The following is a 23,588-nucleotide window of genomic DNA, read 5'->3' as shown; positions in this document are numbered from 1 at the left end:
GAAAGGCGTATCGCTTCCGTAAGAAAGCAAAATACAATGTTATTTTTCGGATGGAAAGTACGTAACGTAAACACTCCGTTTATCACTGTACAGTTCATCGAGCATCAGCCTTCAAAACCTCAAACGCCAGGAAGAAACATGAATAAATCTTCAAAAAAGAAGGTGAATTAAGGTTAATTAGCTGCAAAAGAGGGGAGGGGTGGGTCATAACAATATTACAGAGCAGTAGGGGGAAATCAGTGTTTATTGTGACACAACGAAAATTCATTGACCCCCTCCCCTCTCCCCGTTGGCGATAAATTATGAGCGATCCCTTATGAAAAAAGCATGGACAACAGAAAAAATAATAGTCGAAATTTGCCAGACTGTTTGATCAAGAAGTAGGTGCTCTGAAAATGTCAAAAATAAGGGACAAATTATATTTGCAAGTTGTTCGTGGATACATGTGTATTAAGTCTTTCAAAGATACCAGTTATATTATTCTTGTATTGGTTCCCTCCACGTGTACAATTAACTCATTTTACGCCTCTCAATCACCAACTGAGCTGGTCATTATGTTGCTTCCGAATAATTTATTTGGAACCCGGTTTAGCTTGTAAGCGTTCGGCGGGAGAAACTCACGAACACACAACCTAGATATTTTTATTGTACAAATAAAAGAGACGACTTACAAGTATTTCAAAAATAGAGGAGTTTAAAATTACAAAGGTGGATCGACATTATATTCCAGTTATACAATAACACTGGGTATTCTCCAGTACAAGTTGAGGCAACAGGGTCACGTGACACAAAGCCATATCGTACGAACGAAACTCTTTGAAAGAATATTACTGGTGATGTTCCTCAAATGGTGTCCACCAATTTTTACAGCTTACGCCCTGCATAAGGACAATCTTCACTTAAACATTTACTTCATGAGCATCACAAAATCGAACCAAACAATTCTATAAAAGTCAAAATTCTACGCTGTTAATGGATTTGATAATAGACTCTAGAAACATTTTTTTTTTCGCGCTACGTAAAGCATTTTAGAGTTGATATGTACAAAAGCATCCATTGAAGGAAAAAAATTTGCTCACTTATCTATCCTTAGACATCACCTAAGACTGACAGTCTCTCTTAAATGCTGAAAAAAAGGAAGTCACGAGAAAAAAGGGAAATTTTGCTCTCTCCCTATCAGCGACCTCATCACCTGACGAAGAAGCCTCTTTATTCATCCGAAGTAGACTAATGAATTTGATTATAAACATCGTGCTTCATAAGCTCCTCCGTGCACAGACAATCATTAGTGCTTTCAAGACCAATTATGAGGTTAAAGAATACTTTCTTTTTTCCGCGGAAGAGTTTCCGTCGAAGTTAGTTGCAGAACGAGATTTGTGTTTGCACTCATCGTGCCCTGGGTTCCAGGTCTCGTTCTGGCACGACATGCGTAAATTATTTTGATTGGCTTTGTTAAGCTAACGGTAAGAAAACTTAAAAAATAAGGATGCCAACAAGATCATTACAGTAACTGTTATTTGTTATCTTATGAAACGAGACCGGTTGATTTCTCGTGTTTTTTATTTAGTTATTTATTTATACTTTTAAGGATTCTGCTGCTACTCTCTGAGGCAAACGATCGCTTGCATGGCCCCCTAAAATTGCACAACTCGATGACCAAAAAGATCTGAATATAAAGTATAGTTCTACGTCCTCGAGAGGGGTCGGGTAAGCAAACCAAAAAAAACACAACGAGAAATCGAAATTATTGAGAGATACAGTCGTTAACGAATGTAAATATATTTCTTTCCATTATCAAAAAACTGGGATCAGCAGATATTAAATTAGTTCATCTTATCTCTGGCCTGATAAGGTCCCCGCTAACGTTTATGAAAACGATTCCATGTTACCTTGCAACTGTTGAGTTGCAAATCACAGATGAAGTCCAAACGTGGTTAAAACGAAAAAAAAAGAAAAAAAAAAAGGGCACCCGAGAGGCAGCTGGTTGTGGCACGGATGTTCTTACCGCAATTTGACGATTTTACCTTTGTCATGGTACAGTTCAGTACCCTGAGATCATTGCTGGTTCTATCTGACGCGCACTTCACCTGGTTAAGACAGCAAGAGTAGTATTCAGAATTAAAGGAGAACCTTCAGACGTAACAACAATCGCATAAACTATTACCTTTGTCAAAATGCTGTGAGGTTCTGTGAGATCACTACTTTTTTGTTTTTTTTTGCCGGTTTTTTTTAAATATAGCTTGCTCCACGCTCCAGAAATATGTTCGCTCCTATGAAGCCAAAACAAAGCACACTTGAAGGCTGGTTTTTTTAATTTTCCTCTGTACATAGCACCAATCTTTGTTTGGGATTCCTAAATCTCTGTTTCACATGATTGTTAAACAAAATGATTGTTTAACAAAAAAAGAAAAATTCAGGCCTGTACGGGATTTTAACCCATAACCTCTGCGATACCGGTACAGTGCTCTACTAATTGAGCTAACAAGCTTTATATCGATTCCAAAAAAATCCGTGAAGTGATGAATAAATCACTGTGAATAGGAAAATCAAATATGTGAACTGCGGCTAAAGACGTGAATATGAGAGCGATCTACGCAGTAATGAACACTACTTGAGTAGTGAAGTTAAGGCCTGATGAAAAACAAACAAACAAACAAACAAACAAACAAAACCAAAAAAAAGAATCAGTCCTGCGCGGGATTTGAACCTAACAAGCTAATTGGGAGCGGGTCATTATTTTGGTTCCAAATAATTACTTATTTGAAACTACTGACCAACTATTCAACTAAACACAGCAATATGAATACAATAACAGTTATCTTGCCACTTTGTGGTTTGATAATTTTTGTTATGTCGCTGATAGGAACTTTTTAGGTGCATTGAGGAGTATTCCGAAGTCGTTGGAATATAATTTTGCAGGTTTTTTTCGCTATTACTGGAAGAATGTAGGCAATATCTGATTTAGCTTGAGAGACGTTCCACGGGAGAAACGCACAAACACACAACCTTGTTATTTTCAAATAGGCATTTTGTACAAAGGAAAGAGACGACGTACAAGTATTTTGAAATTAGAGGAGTTTGAAAATTACAAAGGTGGATCGATATTATATTCCAGTTATTACTGGTGATGTTTCTCAAATAGTGCCCACCAATATTTACAGCTTACGTACTGCATAATGAAAATCTTCACTTGATATTTATTTCATGAGCATCACAAAATCGGACCAAACAATTCTATAAAGGCAGGTGCTGGGCTCCTGATAAAGGTCAAAATTCCACGCCGTTAATGGCTTTGACTCTGGAAACGTTTTGTTTTCTGCGCGACAAAAAACATTTTAGACTTGATAAGTGCATAAATAAAGTACATAATAAAAACATCCATTCGAGACGAAACATATGCTCGTTAATTTATCCTTAGACATTACTTGAGAATCACAGTCTCTCTTATGCTTTGCTTTTGATTAAAAAAACTGTTCACTCCTTCTGGAATCAAATAGGGGCTATTACTTCTTCATTATTGAACAAGAATGTAGCCCATAGTTTTGATGTTTTTATCCCCATTATCGCCTTGGTGCGCTGCCACATTTCCACACGAGTTCGAGTAGTCAGGTTTTCCTCCAGTACCAAAACCGATCCTGGAATCACAGCTGTTGCAGTCATTCTGTTCGTTACTAAGGATACCGATTCGAGCCCTGGGTTGTAAGTCGCCAGAACCTGTACACAATGCGTTAAATCCTTCCCGGTTGCAGTTTGATTGTAGTGACGCATTTGAAGGAAGCAATGACTTCCATTTGTCTCTACCCAGTGAGGTTGGACGGTATTTCCCATCAGCGATCAGAGAATACAGGGAGGAAGCTGGCCTGTTGATGGCGATGAAGTTGATTTCTTTACCGCTTTTCATACCGAGACAGATCCTATTGAATTTCGTTTCCCAGTATGTTGGTAACATTGTCTCATTCCCATCAAACCCAGTCGAGCCAGCAGAAGGGTTGTATGCTAGCATGTTGGTCCAAATTAATTGATTGTAATGAAAGGTGTCCTAATTAAAGAAACAAATCAAAACGTTTTTATTTTCGCTCAACATCTTTGCACTGCAATGAAATTCGAATGCATGAATAGAAAGACAGCAAACACCTTTCCGCTTTTAATCCCAGTTATAACCTCCAAAATCTCGGCCCTCAAACGGAGCCTCTGTAATTCCACTTGGAGGTTATAATTATTTGGAGTCTATTCTACAAGGTTTTTGTTAATTGAAGCACGTGATTTATACCTTTTAAAGTATAATCACTCCATATTTCGTCTATATTGAGCAGGAATAGAACACGTGAACTCAATTGATTTAAAAATATTTTCACTTTCTTTTTTTTTACAAGATTTGGTAGATTTAGATTTGCGAAATTCGAATGAACACTGTCGAGCAAGAATTTTTATGAACCATTTTATTGATTAAAAGAAGAGAGGAAACTATCTTTTTAAGCAATTTTAAGAGCATCGTTTCATGTTTACCTTTAAACCGTCCATTTTCATCACCAGAGTCCAACCACCACCCCCACATCCATTAAGAGCTGTCATGTGACAGTAAACTGGAAGGATCTTTTTCCCCAGCTTCAGAGGGTAAGCCTTGTTGACGTCATATCTGAAAAGTGAGGAAAATTACAAAAAACGAAAATGATCAATTCTTGAAAGTAGAGGTACATGCAAAGTCTTTATAACCTGCAGCGATAATCGCACCCGAGGCAGCTTGGGATACTAGCGAAACACATTCTCTAATTTACAATATACTGTAAAATGCGTTCTGCTGGATGGAAAGAACTTACCCATTTGTGTTGTACAGCTCCTTACAACTTTCAGCGGCTGGGGCTTGAATTTGAAAAAGAAACCAGAGAGTAAGAATTAGATTGTTCAACTTCCCTCCCATTTGATCCAAAATGTTTCTTGCCAGACTACGCTGAAGAAGACTAGCAGCGAAAAAACTCGTGATCCATACCGAAAGTGACTTAAGTGTGGGAGCAATGATAATACACTATCGTACTAAAAAATTAGTTTATCTCTCAAGAAAGTTTTTGTCCTCAAACTTACAATAAAACATATACAAAGGAAAAAAAAGGCAAAATTCAATTCAGACATCAACAGGGAGGGCACCAGTCGTTATTGATCACCTGTGGGGGGAGGGGGGAATTTGGGGGCATCAAATTGTTTTCAAGGGGTAACGGAGGGGGGGGGGGGAATCAGTCGTCGCCAACAGAGTATAAAGGGGGCTATAAAAAATTGACTGCAAATCAACTTCCAACGATGGAGGGGGAGAGGATCATAACAAGAATATTACAGAGCCTAAGCAGGAAGGGGGGAGGGGGGGGGGATTGCAGTGGCCTGAGATGTAGTGGCGGGTTATCTTGTTGTGTTCATGGGCAAGACACAACTCTCTCAGTGCCTCTCTTCACCTGGGATTATTAATGGTACGGGGGGAAGTAACCTTGCGATAGACTGGTATCCCATCCAGGGGAGAGTGGTAATACTCCTAGTCGCTTCATGTTACATGAAAACCGGAATAAGCTCCGAATGGGTGGGCAAATAGGCTATAGACTTTACCTCATAAGGATCAGGTAAATTTTATGGTTTCACAACCAAAATCCTCTCACCCCCTTTCTTTTTTGCCCTACAGGAGATAAATACGACCAGTTCCTACTAGCTAAACATCTCACTTGCAAAGTAAAAACATTTTTTGAGCATCGCTGTACATGCACACTCCTTGATATAATGATATTAAAGACCAGTTGTGAATTTCAAGAATACTTACGAGTTTCTTCGCAAGAATTGGCTGCACAGCAGCATTTCAATTTGCAGTCCTCGAACGCTGACTTCCAGGTCACATTCTGGCAAGACTCGCTTAAGTTACTTTGAATAGCTTTATCCAGCTGAAGGGAAAAAAAACATATAATAGGATCCCCATCATAATGATTACATTTTTTATTCATATTTTAATATGGGTTATAATGTTAAAAAACATGATAACACACCCAGAAATTTTCGCGCGACTCTATTGGTTACCTTGCGCCACGTGGTAGAAAATCGCGGGAGAGTTATCACGCAATAGCCCCCATGTACGTTGCTATTTGTTCTTCGATTATTTCCTTCGAAAAGAATTAAAGACAGCGGAAAAAACCAGCTTGAGACTTTTACTTTTAATCTTTATGACTTTCTATGGAAGGAAAACGTGGAGTCGAATGGTAGTGACATTAATTAAAAAGTTGATTTTAAATGCTGCTCCGGAAAGTACAAAAAGATTCAACAAAATTTTGCTGTCAGCAACAGCTGAATTTTTTAGCCGTTTTACGGCTAACGATTAACCCTATGGATGCCACATTATCGGTGGCTCGATAACATCCCTGCTAATTTTTAACAAATAAGCTCACTGTAGTCGTACATGTGTTCAGTAATACATAACATATAATGTAAAGATATAGTAAGAAAAAGGAGTGGCACACCAGGAGCATCCAAGCGTGTCACTGATGATCTTATTCGATGACGATGTTCACCTTTGTCACTGTACAGTTGAGTACCGAGACATCATCGCTGGTTCTATCTGACTTATGCCCCATTCACACCAAAGCTTAAACATGTTTAAAAGTTGTTTTGTTAAACACATTTTTTTTTTCTTCATAGAAACTATTTAGCCGAATATTTTTGACTTGAATGTAGCACATTGGAAATGCAAGTTAGCAAGTACTTGAATCCAATGGAAAATCAAGTTTTTCAGTTCTCTGTTTATAATTTTCATTCAATGAAAACCAGTTTAACAAAACATGTTTTGCTGGTGTGAATGGGGCATTAGACTTCACCTAAAGCAGGAAGAGCGGTATCCAAAATAAAAATGGAACCTTTATTAACTTATATTTAAAGGAAAATGTTGCTTAACTTGCCAGGAGATATAAGTATCAAAAAGATCGTGAGCGCAAAATGTCGGATTAGTAGGATGTATTCTGGTGATCAGACGAAACGAAATGTTTTTTAGTATGTGCGTCAATTTGTGCGCAAGTGAATGCAGAGGGAAAAACTGAGAATTACTAAATACAAAATTCAAATTCACAAAATGACTAATGTCCAAACAGTGGACAATTATATACGATAAAAACCAAAAACACAAGGCGAGAAAAGTAGATAGAAACGCTAACTTTTACAATCGCTATAAATTTAGGATTTAAAAACAAACTTAAATAACTTAATCTGCCAGAGCATTACCAAAGTACTGCAAGCAGACCAAACGGGCAAATAAAATTCTAATTTCTAGCTATGGGCAGGCACAACCATTACATAAATGTTTACCTTCGTCACAGTACTTTTCAGGTCTGTTACATCCTTACTTCTTCTGTCTAATGTAGACTTTACCTGGTTAGAGGACGAATAAAGATTTCCACGTTAAGTGATAATTGTATTCACAGCATTTGAACAGGAACGTACTTACGATGAACTTGTCTAGTCATACGAAGTCTTCATATGTGTGTGAACTCAATTTTACCTTGGTTACGGTGCTGTTAAGCTCTGATAGATCAATTCGTGATCTACTTAACTTGGACTTCACCTCGTTAAGGGATGAGTTGTAATTTTCCAGCTGTAAACAAGATAACAGAGTTTCAATAGCATACTCTGACCCTTCAGAAATGTGTTCGTTCCTGTGGAGCTGAAACAATGTTCACAACTTTTCAAGGCACCAATAATCTTGCACTGATATTGTTTCACATTTGCAACAATCGAGTAAACTTTTACCTTTGTCACAGTGCTGTAAAGTTTGGAGATATCATTGCTTGTTCGGGTCAACTTAAAGTTCACCTGATTTAAGGACGAATTGAAGAGTTCCAGCTGCATAGCAAATAAATGATTAGTCTTTCTGTTTTCCTAATACCTTGCCCTTGCCCCTATGAAGCCAAACGCAGTTCACTTCACTGTTGTTTTTTTTTTGGTTACTCTGTTTTAAGGCACGAATCTTTGTTCTTGATTTCTAAATTTCCTTTTACTTGGTTGAGACGGTAAAAAGTAATTGGTAACATTTCCATAAGTAGTTTTTACTTTGAAACATTATATGAAAAGCATATTTCAGGGGAATCATTTATACTCTAATCACCCTGAAACGACTATAAATATTTTTAAACTAATCTTAATAAACACGAACACAGCATCCGGACCGGGCATCTCGTTTATTGATGCAGGATACAGCGAGCGTTACATCATCTATAGCCCCTTGGGATTCATCATACTTACAAGCCGCCTGAAATGCTGCTACAGTTAACACGAATCATACATGATGAACATACTTCAGTGTCATCAGCAAAACGTTACAAAATATATTTTCCTTTTAATTAAATATTGCATGAAATCTTTTTGAATTTGTCTTTAGATGTGTATGCTATGCAATCCATGAAGAGCAAAGAAAATTTAAAACTGACAGGAATGAAACGGATGTTGCCAAAGATTTCCGTTAAACAAGATCTACATGTGTAGTGATGAGGCAGTGAGAGTCTTTTTTCAAGTTGGGAAATAATTTATAATGGTAGATGGAGTGAATTTTGGATGAAAACAGTATCTCGGAAATGGCATTTAATCATTTTCTGAGTTAAAAATGATTATTATTAAGGGAGATTTCTAGAATCTATTGAGCAAAAACATTAAAATCTTTACCGTTGTTACAGTTCTCTTCAGTTTGGCAAGGTCGTTCTTTGTTCCATTCACTGCCGCCCTCACATCCTTCATAGTAGAGTGAAGGTTTTCAACCTTGAGGGATAATTCCGATCAGTAAAAGTAACTGACGTTTATTACCAGATATACCGTCGATTCAAAGAAATGACTCATTTCTTAGGAAACAGACTGACATGAATGAAACGGATGTTGCCAAAGATTTCCGTTACACAAGATCAACACGTGAAGAGACGATGTTTTAAGATGAGGTAGTTAAGGTCTTTTTTCACGTTGGGAAATAATTTTAATGGTAGATGGAGTGAATTTTGAATGAAAAGATTACCTCGGAAATGGCATTTAATCATTTTCTGAGTTAAAATGATCATTGTCAAGGAACATTTCTAGAATTTATTGAGCAAAAACATTAAAACCTTTACCGTTGTTACAGTTCTCTTCAGTTTGGCAAGGTCGTTCTTTGTTCCATTCACTGCGGCCCTCACATCCTTCATAGTAGAGTGAAGGTTTTCAACCTTGAGGGATAATTCCGATCAGTAAAAGTAACTGACGTTTGTTACCAGATAAACCGTCGATTAAAAGAAATGACTCATTTCTTAGGAAACAGACTGACATGAATGAAACGGATGTTTCCAAAGATTTCCATTACACAAGATCAACATGTGAAGAAACGATGTTTTGAGATGAGGCAGTTAAGGTCTTTTTTCACGTTGGGAAATAATTTTAATGGTAGATGGAGTGAATTTTGAATGAAAAGATTACCTCGGAAATGGCATTTAATCATTTTCTGAGTTAAAAGGATCATTGTCAAGGGAAATTTCTAGAATTTATTGAGCAAAAACATTAAAATCTTTACCGTTGTTACAGTTCTCTTCAGTTTGGCAAGGTCGTTCTTTGTTCCATTCACTGCGGCCCTCACATCCTTCATAGCAGAGTGAAGGTTTTCAACCTTGAGGGATAATTCCGATCAGTAAAAGTAACTGACGTTTGTTACCAGTTATACCGTCGATTAAAAGAAATGACTCATTTCTTAGGAAACAAGTTAAAAACTTACAGATAGCGTTACCCTTTTTACAGTGCTTTTTAGCTCAGCAAGGTCATCGTTTCTTTTATTCAATGTGGACTTCAATGTCTCATTCAAAAACTGGAGGTACTTGAGCTGAAATTAAGAAATCCAATTAGAATGACAGAAGCTTATTGCATGCATAACAGATACTGTGTGGTTCATCCAGATAAACATTAACTGTACCGGTCTCTTATTGCAGACCAATATTTTGCTTAGCTAGTTCCAGCGGTGTATCTAAGGGAAGAGGATGGCTCTCGATCTCCCCTTTGGAGGAGTTTTTCTTCTTTTTCTTTCTTTGCGGTAACTCGTAAATCCGAAGAATCTACATGGCATAAATCTCCTCCAGTGCTCGATTTTCCATCTACCTCTTTACCAGTCCTTCTTGCCTCGTACATATGAGCCCACTGACAGAGAAGAAATTAGGTACAGCAGCAGTATGAGCCACTTCGTGGCGAACTCTCCCCTCCCCATCCATTCTATTAAGCCCTTACCAATTCAGAATTGCTTGTCGTATTTTTCCTTTCAAATTTCTTCTCGGGTGTTTGACTTTCAAGGTGTTGAGGCCCTGAAGTAGAAAGAGTTAAAGCAAATAAAACACATAAAGTCAAGCTTTGTAGGAAGGCCTTAAATGGAAGATATCAAGAAATTGCGGGTGATTTTCAAAAAACAAACCATTTTGTTCCGAGCATTTACATCCATGACCAATTTTCCTAGACAATACCAGCAGACTCACAAGGAGGACAAGGAACAAAATTAAACACGTGGCAACGGCCAACCACAATAGACGATGGTTGGACTGCTGCTTGCTTGGTTTTATGCGTTCTAGATCTTCTTGCAAGATCCATGAGTCATCTTCCGTCTCGGTGTGATTCTGGTCCTCCGCATGTTCCTCAGCTGATTGCAAAAGTATGGGCTTGTCTGAAGGCAACTCTCCTTCTTTGAAGGCTAAACTTCTTAATGCTTGAGCAAATCTCCTGTGCATTCTGGAAAACGTTCTGTGGAGTGTTTCAATCAGTTATTATTTAAAATTAATCATCTGATGTGTACCCGACTAACACTGACGTGTTGAGGTGTTGACGTGTTGCTGTTTTGACCAGACTAGGGTAAAATAAGATTAGAAATATCTGCTGGTCAAAGAGAACTTCATTAACTCATGATATCATTCAACACGTAGGTTAGCTGCTCTAATGCTCTGGGTGACGCAAATAGTGGCTAAATACCGGTAATAAGAATACGTTCTTAAGTGAGAAAGACAGGTTCCTCTCATATATTTCGAGTGAGGGCTACACATCAGCCAAAAAGTGTTATTGAAAGCACAAAGACGTAAATACATGAAAACAAAAAAAAGCATTTGTTTACTCGTACACTTTAGGCTCTTCATTCTCACGGTAGCTGTTCCATTTGTGTTTCCATTTTCGATATAGTTTCAAGTTTCAATTTGTTATTGTCCTAGTGAAGACTGACACAGGCATAGAACGCTATTGAATTACGACATTTAATATTTACAAAAGGAAGCGCGGTAATTTAATGACAGCCTACTTGGGATTTCTGATGTGTACTAATAACGTTTTCACCCTCTACCTTTACTTCGCCAACGAACCCATTTTTGATAATCGCACACTACTCTGGCCAAAAGCTAGAGATTGGTAGAGGGACAGTACCATCAATTTAAAACAAAGCTTCTGAAGTCTTTTCTGATGCGTGCAGAAAGTCGCTGTGAAAGCGACATCTTTCCCCTTTTCATGACTCAGGGGCGTGACAACCCCATTTCATTTTTCCAAGCCTTAAAAAGCAACGGCTAAACAGCCGACTCTGGGAAAGATGTGGTGCATGGCGAATTTCCCCAAGTTATCGCCTGGTTTATTATCGAGGATGATGCGAAGGAGGGGGGTAAGGGGATTTGAACTGACAAGTGTTAAACTAATGTCTGAATATTGGGTCACGCAATTATCACACGACAGTAAGTTTACAGAGGTAAAAATATTTGAGGAATTGTCTTTCTATTCAACCTTTACGCGCGTTAAGTTTTCGTTGAAGTGCACCCGGTCGTTTCCTTTCCCTCCCCTTTGTTGACGTCGATGTCTCAGATACCGTGGACTCCTGAAAACCAGTGTGTTGCAGGATTGGGAACAAGAATAATCCATTTTCATAAAAGAACGAGGTACTAATGTTTCGACCGTTAAATCATCCTCTTTACTAATTCTTAACGTACTCTGAGAAATAATCCGTCTGCGGATACTAGGTACCCATCAACTAAGTATTTTATCGAGCCAGCCGGTGTTTCTATCCACGAATTCATGATCATTAGTTTTCAGTTGCTGGATATCAACACAGACAAAATTTCGGCTTCTGGTGTAGTTTTACTATATGTCAACTAGTCAGCTTAATGTTGATACTGTGCTTAATTGTTTCTTTGGCCAAATATTCATTAATAACTCTCGTCACTTGAAGAACTTAATGTTTATGTACTCACCACGCTTTAGTCACTTCCTCAGCTTCACCACGCACAGAGAAAATCTGATTGAGAACAATAACTGGCTGGGCTGATTGACGTCACGTGACCCTATGAAAAGCGAGCGCGAGCCTCGCGGAAAAGAGAAAAAGCTTGGGTCACGTTTTGACACCTGATAACTGGAATGTCCGTAATGAAGAAGTTGTGCCCTCAAGAAAATAAAAAGGGCACAACAAGGTTTCAAACAAATATTCGCGTCTCCGTTTGCAGTTAAATATTTTAAGTACCCAAACTGGGTAAGAAGTCTTTCCTCACCTGCTACAAACATGTTATTTGTCGTTTCATATTATCTTTAAAAAAAAAGTTGACCAGTTGGCTTCCATCTCATGTAGTCGGCCCAGATTCTTGGCTTACATCCAGTTTATTCAACGTAGGCTTTTCACTCTTTTTTGCTTAACGTGCCTACCTTCTTGGAAAGCCCTAGGCACTGTTACGGTGTCGTGTAAATCCGTAAACCTTCCCCCAAGCCCCTCACGGTTTTCAAAATGGCGGACTACAGTGCGACATTCGTAACGATTCTTGTGATCTGGATCAGCTTCGACTCTGGCCATCGTTGAACGAATCTGATTGGGTTTCTTCGGATTCATTTTGATTTGTTGGGTTTAGTTCGATGTTTTTCAGCGTCTCGCCCTTGCTTTTGGACTTGTTATCGATTGAACATGAAAGCTACGTCGTCAAACGTTCTCACATGTGCGTTTTAATCTGAACAAGTCTAACATATCCTTTAAAAAAATTGTCGATTAAAAGGGAAAAAAAAGGAAAAAGGAAAGAAAAGAGAAGAAAAAGAAAGACAAAGATAAGTTGACGTGGCCAAGGTTCGGGCCCTTATACTTTCAGACTCGGGAGGGGTTGGTATATATATTGCACTAGGTACGCAGAGCGAAGTGGCGAGGTTTTGCACAAAAATATATTTGACGCGCGTAAAAAGATTGTAAACTTCTCAGTTTATAATCTCCTGTGCACATTAGATACACATGTATCTACTCTACTGATGTTCCGCCCAGTCTCTGCCGGTCAATTGATCAGTGTACAAACACTGTTCTAACCAAGTCCTCCTTTCTTCATAATTTTGGCATTGACAAGAGCTGTTTATTCCGACCCCTCTGCATTTTAAACCACATTGTTTTTTTACTACAATACTTTACAACTTTATAACAATTTACTCTTGGAACTGTGGGGATGAGGCGCACAAAAATAGAGGTAGTTTAAAAGTGTTGACGGGCCTGCACGACTCATGCCATTTGAAAGCGATTTAAAATATTCTCCCTGCAAAGTTTATCTCTAACCAGGATATCTTTCAATGACTTTTCTTTTCTACTTTTTGAGCGCCTCAGGCCTCAGTTCCAGATTTCTTCCAGGCAGACAAACAACGATTTTTTTTTTCACTGATGTTCTTCTATTCACGTAAAGGACTTAACCAAAAAGGCGGTACTGCTCGTAGTCCATGATAACCTCGAAAAATTACACCCAGTCAAATTTCAAATGCTCTTGGTTTACTTTGGTAAATTACTCCGAGTACCGCCGACTCAATTTTCTACATGGCGTTATACAAAATTAGGACTCAACGACAATTGAAAATTTCTTAAGTTATCACATTTTATGATTCATCAAATTTTATCACGTGCATGCAATTTAATTTGTCTAAGTACGTGCAGCGAAGCTGTTGAAGATAAAAAAAAGAAAAACATGCTTGGGTAGTTGTCTGCGGACACTATCCTCTACCACCTTAAATTGAGCCTTGCTTTTCATAAACTGTTCGTTTCTAAGAACACATTTTGTCTAAGAAAAAATACCCGAGAGTTTACTTAAAAAAAAAACCAGCTAGGGGCTATTACTACTACATTATTGAACGAGAATGAATCCCATGGTCTTGATGTTTTTGTGCCCATCATCTTCTGCCGATTTACCCAGTGCCACGATTCCACAGGCGTTCGAGTGACCACGATGACCTCCTGTGCCAAAACCGATGCTGGAATCACAGCTGTGACAATGATTTTCTTGGCTAGCAATGATACCGATTCTAGCCCTGGATTTAAAGGCGCCACCCGCACAAAATGCGTTGAATCCTTCCCGGGTGCAGTTTGATTGTAGTGAGGCGTTTGAGCGGAGAAGCGACTTCCATTTGTCTCGGCCCAAAGAGGTTGGGTGGTATTTCCCATCAGCGATCAGAGAGAACAGGGAGGAAGCCGTTATATTGATGGCGATGAAGTTGGTTTCTTTGCCGTTCTTCATACCGAGACAGATCCTGGTGAACTCAGTTTCCCAGTAAGTTGGCAACATGGTCTCTTGTCTGTCAAACCCAGTCATCCCAGAAAAAGGGTTGTATTTCAGCTTGTTGCTCCAAATTAATTGATTATAATGAAAGGTGTTCTAATAAACAAAATCAAATCATCAAAATGATTTTTTTCCCCGCGTGACATCTTTATTTAAGTGAAATTTGAGGACGAGAAATATCTGCACTGCATGAATGGAAAAAAAAAAACCAGTAATCAATTTTCCCCCTCTAATTTCAGTTGATATAGTGCCTTCCCACTCACTATAATTCGAACTTCTCTAATTTTCTTTGAAGGGGCATATTTTTGTTTCACTCGCGCCATGTAATCGATAACTTTTAAAATACAATCATCTTTTTTCTCTAATTTTATCTATTTCTGAACAGGACGCGTAAGCTCAATTGATTCAAAAAATCTTTTCCAGGACTATTTTGCAATCATGATAGATTTAGATTTTCCAGTTTCAAATAACGGCGCCAGAAAAATAATTATTTTAAGAGCTATTAAATTGCTTACGATTAGTGCATTTGTGCATTTTTATCAACACTGTTCCACGGGCATAGGGTAAAATATGGACTGGACAATTTTTTGGACCGTTTTTTGGGACCATTTTTTGGACCATCTTTTGAACCATTTTATAGGTGGAGGGAGGGAAGCACACCAGTAGTTCTCAGGGAGGGGTGGGATGCAGTCTATCAGTATTAAGGGAGGGGTGGGAGGCAGAGTGTTAGTACTCGGGGAATTGATGAGAGACGGACTATTACTACGCAAGGAGGGGTGGGAGGTGGTTGTAATAGTAAACACTACTGGTTACTGGCCCAGCGCTAAAATTTTGACTTACAAAAAATCAGTCGAAAAACCAATTAGAATAGTTTGTACGATCGAGTGAAACCTCCCACTCCTCCATGAGTAATAACACTCTACCTCCCACCCCTCCCTCAGCACTAACGGTGTGCTTCCCCTCCCCTTTAAAATGGTCCAAAAAAAAATAGTCCAAAAAAAAAAAGGTCCAAAAAAATTGTCCAAAAAATAGTCCACTCTATATTTTACCCTATGCCCTGTTCCATGTTTACCTTTGAACAATCCATCTTCATGACCAGAGTCCAACCACCACCCCCACATCCATTAAGAGCTGTCATGTGACAGTAAACAGGATGGATCCTTTTACCAAGCTTCAACGTGTATTCCTTGTTACCGTCAGATCTGAATTTGTAGAAAATGACATGAAAAGAGTGTAATTAAAAAATTCCTAAAAGAAGAGGTAGGTTCGAAGGTTTGATTTGGAGTCTTAATACCTCACAACGAAAATCGCGCTGAAGGCAGCTTTGGATAGGAGCAAAAACACATTCTCTACTCAGCAGCTGCAGGGTTTTTAGATCATTGTAAAATGGATTTTGCGAAAGGAAATAAACTTACCCATTTCTGTTGTACAGTTCCTTGCAACTTTTTGCGGCTGGGGCTTTAAGGTTGGAAAAAAGAAATCAGAAGAAAGCAAAGGAAATTTTGATCTTTCTCTATCAGTGACCTCATCACCTGACGAAGAACCCTCTTTCTTCATCGGAAGTAGACAAATGAACTTGATTATAAACATGGTGCTTCATGGGCACCTCCGTACATCATTGAAGCTCTACCACAAAGACCATACTTACGTGTTTCCTTAGAAGATTTTCCACTGAAATTGGTTGCAGAACGTGATTCGTGTTTGCACTCATCATGCCTTGCGTTCCAGGTCTCGTTCTGGCACGACATGCATAAGTTACTTTGATTGGCTTTGTTAAGCTAAGTGTAAGAAAATTTTAAAAATAAGGATACCAACAAGATCATTACAGTAACTGTTATTTGTTATCTATATGTAACGATACCGGTTGATTTCTCGCATTTTTTTTCCTTAGATACTTTTAAAGATTTTGCTGTTACTCTCTGATTCAAACGATCACATTGCATGGCCCCCTAAGATTGCACAACTCGATGAACCAGAAGATCCGAATATATAGGTCTCATTGTGCACTATAGTTCTACGTCCTCGGAAGGGGTCGGATAAGCAAGCCGAAAAAAACACAACAAGAAATCGAAATCATTGAGAGAAATAGTCGTTGAGGAATGTTATTATTTTTCTTTCCATTATCAAGAAACTTGGATAAGTCGACAATAAATTACTTCATCTTATCGCCAGACCGATAATGTCTTTGATAACGTTTGTCAAATAGATTCCATGTTACCGTGCAACTGTTTAGTAGCAGATCACAGTTGACGTCTAAATGTGGTTAAATAAAGAAAAAAAGGGCATCCGAGAGGCAGTGAGGTGTGGCACGGATGTTCTTACCGCAATTTGACGATTTTACCTTTGTCATGGTACAGTTCAGTACCGCGAGTTCATTACTGGTTCTATCTGACGCGCACTTCACCTGATTAAGACAGCAAGAGAAGTAATCAGAAAAGAGCACCTTTACACACGGCAACAATCGCATAAACTATTACCTTAATCAAAGTGCCGAGAAGTTCTGAGGGGTCATTGCTTGTTTGTTTTGCCGGTTTTATTAGATATAGCTTGCTCTACCCTCCAGAAATATACTCGCTCCTATGAATCCTAAACAAAGGACGCTTGAATGCTGTTTTCTTTCTTACATAGCACCATAAACAAAAGAGATTTGAAAATAAAACTGAAGAAGTAAAATCGGTATTAAGTAAATGTTACCAAAGATTTCCGTTGTTGGTTGTAAGGAAATTTCTTCAACTTGGAAAAGGGACCAATGATAAATATGGCAGGTGGAACTAAACGAATGAATAGAAAAATGTCTTCAGAAAAAAAAATGTTGATAATAAGTGAGGTCTTTACCGTTGTAACAGTTTCTTTAAGATTAGCAAGGTCCCTCTTTGTTCCATCCAATGCAGCCTTCACCTCGTTCATAGCAGAGTTGAGGTTTTCAACCTAAAGTGAAGATAAAGATACAACACATAACTTCTTTCGGCATTTCCAGTTTTTCTTCAGGAAGAAGCTTAGACATTTTAACAGTTTCCGGCCCTATTTCTCATAATTGATAAGAAACTGTGGTGCTGCGCCGGTAGAAGAGAATAACAGGGTAATATAGTATTATCAACTCAGGTGATAATACTAAATTACCCTAACATGGGAGATGGTTGGTTAAAAATGTAATCGGAAAGTAACCGACATTAGTTACAAGATGGACACACGTTTCAAAGAAGTCGAACACATTTCTGAGCAAAGAAAGCAGAGGCTTACAGATACAGTTACCCTTGTTATAGTGCTTTTACCTCAGTGAATTCATCATTTCGTTAATTTGATATAAACTTCAATGTCTGATTCAAGGACAATTGGAGGCATTAATCTTGAAATTCAATAAAAATACCCAAATGTCCCATATTCATCTGAACAGTTATTGTATCTCTTGTTACAGATAAGCACTTGGGTTAGCTGTTAACCTGACTGTGCCCCCTCAGTTTTTTAATTACTTCAGAATATTAGAGAGCTGTTTCGTATTGGTTATTCTCTCTTAGGTCCCTTACCGAATCAGAAATACTTGTCTCATTCTCCCTTAGGAAATCCTTCTCAGTCGGTGGATTTTTATGGTGTCGGACCCCTGAAATAGAAACAGTCTGTCGCAGGAGACAAGGTAAACCCTGCAACTCCCATTGGTGACCAAGACAGAATTTTTCCTTACAATATCAATATAATATCAATACAATATCAATACAATATCAATACAATATCGATACAATATCGATACAATATCAATACAATATCAATACAATATCAATACAATATCAATACAATATCATTACAATATCAATACAATATCAATACAATATCAATACAATATCAAGCAGAAAAGTGATGAGAATAACAGATAAACAATAGTTAGAGGATTATTAGTTGATCAAATACCAAATTCTTCAAACTGACATCACAAGAACTATCTGGCAGACAGTAAGGAGAATCACTGATAAAATCTTGGGAGTGAAAGGATTAAAGTAAACAAAACACACACTCATATAATTTAAGCTTCGTAACTGGGCCTTAAATCAAAATATAAAGAAATTTCAATAAAATAAGGAGAAAAAAATTGAATAAAACCTAACCATTTTGTTCAGAGCATCCACACCTGCGATTAATTTTCTCGGACATTATCAGCAGACCCACGAGAAGGGAAACCATCAAAATTAAACACGTGACGATGGCCAGCCACAATAGACGATGGTTGGACCGTTGCTTGCTTGGTTTTATGCGTTCTAGATCTTCTTGAGAGATCCTTGGGTCATCTTCCGTTTCGGTGTCATTCTGCTCGTCAGCATTTTCATCAACTGATTGTAGAAGCATGGGCTTATCGGGAGCCACCTGATCTTCTTTACAGCCTAGATTTGCCAAGACTCGTGCTATCCTCCTGTGCATTTTGGATATCTGTCTGTGAAGTGTTTTAAGGAGAGTGTATTTTTAAAGAACTCATTTGACCTTTAACTCAAATTTATCAATTATAACGGTTTAGTTTGTTTCTACAGTCATTTATAACTTTGGTTTTTCATACCATAGCATTTCTTGTTTTTTTCGTCTTCTTTGTCTCTGTAATAACACCTGGGTTTTTACTTAAAGTGATTCTAAAATAATAAATTTGATGAAAGCAGAATTGGAGACCTAGTCTGAGGAAGAGGTTAGTTCAAATGTTTTACTGTTTTTCATCGAGGAAAGAGAAAATTGTAGGTGCTAACATCGTATAATCAAGTGGGAAATTTGGGAAAGTGCGAGTAACGCCTGCAAAAAAGTTGTATGCAATTCTTTCAAGGGTTTAGTTAAACTAGAACCAAACAAAGTAAGTGATCGGAGACAACTTTCGTTGCCCTGAGTATACGAGTTACGAGTTACAAAATTACTAAGACAGGTGTTCTGCTAGATGTATTAAACCTCAAGTATCCTGAAGCGTTGTGCTCATTTAAAAATATTTAACTGTCCGGTATCGAATGGAAGAAACCAATAATATGGCTACTCGAACAGATTTAAAAGGTGAGCCTTGTAACAAAAGGTCCTGGTAGTGCGAAGAAACCTCAGTGCAAACTTTGCAGTCATCCTGAAAGCTTGAAGGTAACCGGCTTTTATTTCTATTGTGGCGGCGTTATATTTTTTCTAGACCATAAGTGCACAATTTTCATATGAAACTTTGAAGATACGTACTATTCAATGGTGTAACATTATACATGATTGTATTCTGTGGCTTTTACTTTTGTCACCGAGATAACATTGACCAGTATTTGTTTTCCAATGCACGGGAGAAATGGTTTCTTTCAGCTAAAAGTAAATTCAGCTTGGCAACACCAGCTTGAATCATTTTCCATAGAGGGTGACACGGTGAATGAGCTGATGATTGGAGTCGAGGGAACCAGTCAGAACACCAGAACACCAGAACACCAGAAATACAATATCCGGAGTTTCAAATTTGATGAATATATATTTGACACAACACAGGATGTTTTACATAAAAATTTCGGTTTCTATCTAAGACTGTTCATGACGAAGGTAAAAACGCAATTAAATTCAAAATTTGAAATTCGCAAAGCTTTAACAACGTTTCTCAGCGAGAACTCCGTCAAAGCAGTCGTTTATATCGTAATTGGTATTGTTTCAGTCTTCTAATGAACACCCTCCTCTTTCTTTACTTCGCCCTCAAAGCCATCATTAATAGTCACATACTGCTATGGGTAATTGTGGAAAAGCTCTTAAAGTGAAAGTATCATCAATTTGAAACAAAGCTTTTACAGTCTTATCTGATGTAGCAATTCTCTCTGAAAAGCGACTTCGTTTGTTTCAAATGAGCCCCTCTCGCGCAAAAAAATGTGCTTTTCACGACTTATAAACCAAATCCTTTTCTTTCATTTTCTCAGAAGAATAATGGGTATATCTTCTATTCTATGAAGGATATGGGGGGATGGAAAGACTCCCGGAGTTGGACAGGATGGTGAAACATTTGAGCAATTGTCTTGCTGTTCAATCTTAATATGCATGCCTTTCAACGAGTGTACCAAAGGCTGCTCTATAACTGTGGATGACGAACACTTCATAAAATAAATATTCTTTCCTAAGATATTTATCTCCCTATTGGCTACTCAGCGGGTCAAGATGTCTCTCGAAAAACCGTCACTAATTTCATTGGCACTGAAAGGGAGTTAAGGCATCTCTCTCCTTTGAATATGGAATTTGTGACACCGTATTGTCTGCCATCACTATGCTAATCTAGTAATGGATAAAAAACAGGGTTTTGAATTTCCTTATTATTTTGAAATGTTTTAGTAGCACAGGATGTTTTTAGCAAAGGGACGAGAGCCACATATGTTTCCACATAAAACTTTCCGTTTCTGTCTTGGGCTGTTCATGACAAGGGAGTAAAATACGATTAAAATTCGAAAGATGAAACTCACAATCACGTTTCCGACGTGTTTCAGTGATCATTTGATCGAAGCAGTCGTTACATCGAAATTTTTTTCAGCCTCTTACTACCCCCCTCTCTTTCTTTTCTTCGCTCGTGCATTCATCACTGATCTTAAAGAGATAGTATCATTAATTTCTAATAAAGTTTTTGTAGTCTATACTCGTGTAGCCAGTCCCTCTGAAAAGGGTACCTTTTCCTTCATATTCGCCATTCTCATGCAAACATGTGCTTTGCACGACTAAGGCGTGTAACATTTCCTTTTCATTTTTCTTACCATTAACAAAAAAAAGTTTTTATCCGACTGTGCATGGTGAGATTCCCCGAATTGAAAAGCCAGTTTACAACTAAACATAAACTGAACAATCGAGGAATTGTTTTTCTGTTTAATATTGCATGTGTTATCATCGATAGTGGACATGAGACTGAAACGCACCCAGTTGTTTCATTTTCCTCCCCTTTATCGACCTTGAAATCTCAGATGCCCGAAGCTGTTGTTCAAAATCCAGTAAGGCGCAGGATTGAAAAAAGAAAGGTACCGAAAAGCTTGAAATGCTGATCCATTGCTTCTATAAGTCTCAATTTGGAATAAAAGCGTTTTTCTGCAATCCCGAACCTTAGTAACGTGTCTGAAATATGTCTCTAGCGCATAAACAAGTTGAAGATTCTCCTTGCTAAATCTTAACACACCCTGGGAAAATATCCGTCTGCAGATATTAGGCACTCAGTCTTAGTTACAGACCCAGCCCGCGCTCCTATCCACGAATTTATAAGCGGCTGCCTTCTCCATTTTGGATGTTGTTCGCTTCATTTCTTTTTCAGTTGCTAAATATCTACACGGACAAAGTTTCGGCTTTATTTTCACCACATCTCGTAGAGTCAGATGAAATGTTGTTACTACGTAACTAAACCTTTGGTCCAAATAATAACTCAATGTAAATGTTCTCATCTAAAGAAAAATGTTATGTACTCACCACGCTTTGCTATGTTCACCAGCTTCACCACGTACAGCGATGATCTGATTGAGAGCGATGACCATAAAATTAGGTTCGCTCATGTCACGAGACCTTATGGAAGGCCGTGCCTTGGAAAAGAGAAGGTTGGGGTCGAACAATGAGGCATGCGCACCTTCTCTGGAAATCGAACATCCTTTCGTATTATCAAATATCACTTTGAAATTTTCCACTTTGGCCAGTGGAAAATGTTCTGTGAATTCTCTCTGTATGTGGTTGAAAATAATTTCACATCTAGGTTCGAAGTAAAAACGTCACTCGAAGGTATCCAGTCCTTTATAATAAGGTTCCTTTTTCTATTCCTTGGTGCATGGTATATGCACATCTTTGGGGAAGGCGTATCGCTTCCGTAAGAAAGCAAACTACAACGTTATTTTCCGGACGGAAAGTACGTAACGTAAACACCCCGTTTACCACTGAACGGTTCATCGAACGTCAGCCTTCAAAACCTCAAACGCCAGGAAGAAACATGAATAAATCTTCAAATAGGAACAACAAAAAAGGTGAATTAAGGTCAATTAACTGCCAGAGAAGGGAGGGGTCGTAAGAACATTACAGAGCCTTATAGGGGAATCAGTGTTTACTATGACACAACCAGAATCCATCGACCCCCTTTCCTTTCAAGTTTGTCTCCTAAAATAATCAAAAACGCAAAGTTACATCCGATAGAATTCACAATAAAATAGTTACGAAATTTCCTCAAAAACATTAGTAAAATGGCATCTGAGTCTGTTCTTTTAAAATGTTCAGAGTTTCTGCCTCCGCAACATCATAAGGTAGATTATTCCATTCGTTGACTATAATTACAAAGAAAGAATACTTACAACTATTTAGCTTTACAAGCAATGGTTTAAGTTTATGGAGATGGTTGACTCTTAACGGTCGAAAATCGTGTGCAAACGTAAAATACTCACATGGACGCGGCCCGTTAAGACTGACCAGCTCGGTCTGCGATAAATGTATTCGTGCATAAAAACATAACAGTTGAATTGCTCTACGATAAAATTAGCCAAACAGAGCGCACAAATGTCGTGTATATGATGTCCAATACTAGATATCCCAAGCAGAGACGTTTTTGAAGGGCGGACGGCAACCGGAAAAAGAATGAAACTAACTCTGGCGCATGAATAAAGGGGGTAAGTTTCTAAAGAAACTGTGGTGCTGCGACGGTGGGAGAGTATAGGAAGTGATTTAGTGTTAACAACTGAGTTGAAAACGTAAATTGGCCACCGTAAAGGGTAAAAAAGCTGACGTTTCGAGTGTTAGCCCTTCGTCAGAGCGAAGGATTCTGGGGCACTTTGAAGCCATTTTAGGAGGTCACGTTTTAGCATTTTAAACCAATGTATCACCCTTAATTGCTTTCGGTACGAGAACCTGCAGATTTCGATAAAATCAGGTCCTTTACGATCTCGGCATTATAAAAACAATAGAAGAGCTTCATACATGCATTGATTATATATCCTGGCCGAGGTTCCTCCACTCCACTGTAATTTCTCTTGTAAATACCTCCAACATGTGGATCGTGCAACAAATTCAAGTTTCCCACTTTGAAACCGACAGTTTGGAAATATCATAAAGTTTTTTTTTTCTTTTTTTTTGTCACTTTCT

The 23,588-nt window shown here is 38.2% G+C and overlaps 2 protein-coding genes across 13 annotated transcripts in view; both read right to left on the bottom strand.

Moving 5' to 3' along the window:
• The window catches only part of LOC113686050 (putative skeletal organic matrix protein 5), a 30,981-nt gene extending 18,650 nt beyond the window's left edge, over positions 1–12,331 (bottom strand). Inside the window, exons 1-14 of one of the 9 annotated variants that reach the window (XM_089212173.1) lie at positions 12,225–12,331; positions 10,424–10,746; positions 10,243–10,316; positions 9,740–9,844; positions 9,542–9,634; positions 9,108–9,200; positions 8,674–8,766; positions 7,765–7,857; positions 7,517–7,609; positions 7,324–7,386; positions 5,798–5,915; positions 4,818–4,860; positions 4,507–4,636; positions 3,398–4,039 (exon numbers count right to left, since the gene is read on the bottom strand). In XM_089212173.1, coding sequence (XP_089068299.1) covers positions 3,515–4,039; positions 4,507–4,636; positions 4,818–4,860; positions 5,798–5,915; positions 7,324–7,386; positions 7,517–7,609; positions 7,765–7,857; positions 8,674–8,766; positions 9,108–9,200; positions 9,542–9,634; positions 9,740–9,844; positions 10,243–10,316; positions 10,424–10,733 — 1,833 coding nt within the window. In that variant the 5' untranslated portion in view covers positions 10,734–10,746; positions 12,225–12,331 and the 3' untranslated portion in view covers positions 3,398–3,514. Of the gene's footprint in view, positions 1–3,397; positions 4,040–4,506; positions 4,637–4,817; positions 4,861–5,797; positions 5,916–6,536; positions 6,611–7,323; positions 7,387–7,516; positions 7,610–7,764; positions 7,858–8,673; positions 8,767–9,107; positions 9,201–9,541; positions 9,635–9,739; positions 9,845–10,242; positions 10,317–10,423; positions 10,879–12,224 lie in introns of those variants that run through there. The other 8 variants (XM_089212174.1, XM_089212171.1, XM_089212177.1 and 5 more) reach the window with 8 other exon arrangements.
• Positions 12,332–13,327: 996 nt separating this feature from the next.
• The window catches only part of LOC149042147 (uncharacterized), a 40,352-nt gene continuing 30,091 nt past the window's right edge, over positions 13,328–23,588 (bottom strand). For 2 of the 4 annotated variants that reach the window (XM_089212182.1, XM_089212183.1), the window contains exons 5-10: positions 17,373–17,465; positions 16,879–16,941; positions 16,186–16,315; positions 15,953–15,995; positions 15,610–15,739; positions 13,328–14,633 (exon numbers count right to left, since the gene is read on the bottom strand). In XM_089212182.1, the coding sequence (XP_089068308.1) occupies positions 14,106–14,633; positions 15,610–15,739; positions 15,953–15,995; positions 16,186–16,315; positions 16,879–16,941; positions 17,373–17,465 (987 nt within the window). In that variant the 3' untranslated portion in view covers positions 13,328–14,105. Of the gene's footprint in view, positions 14,634–15,609; positions 15,740–15,952; positions 15,996–16,185; positions 16,316–16,878; positions 16,942–17,372; positions 17,466–18,061; positions 18,136–18,634; positions 18,958–19,718; positions 19,965–21,941; positions 22,036–23,588 lie in introns of those variants that run through there. The other 2 variants (XM_089212184.1, XM_089212186.1) reach the window with 2 other exon arrangements.

This window comes from Pocillopora damicornis, chromosome 7 (genome assembly GCF_964200805.1).
Source record: "Pocillopora damicornis chromosome 7, jaPocDami1.2, whole genome shotgun sequence".
Taxonomy (NCBI): Eukaryota; Metazoa; Cnidaria; class Anthozoa; order Scleractinia; family Pocilloporidae; genus Pocillopora; species Pocillopora damicornis.
This window is presented reverse-complemented; position numbering and strand designations above follow the sequence as displayed.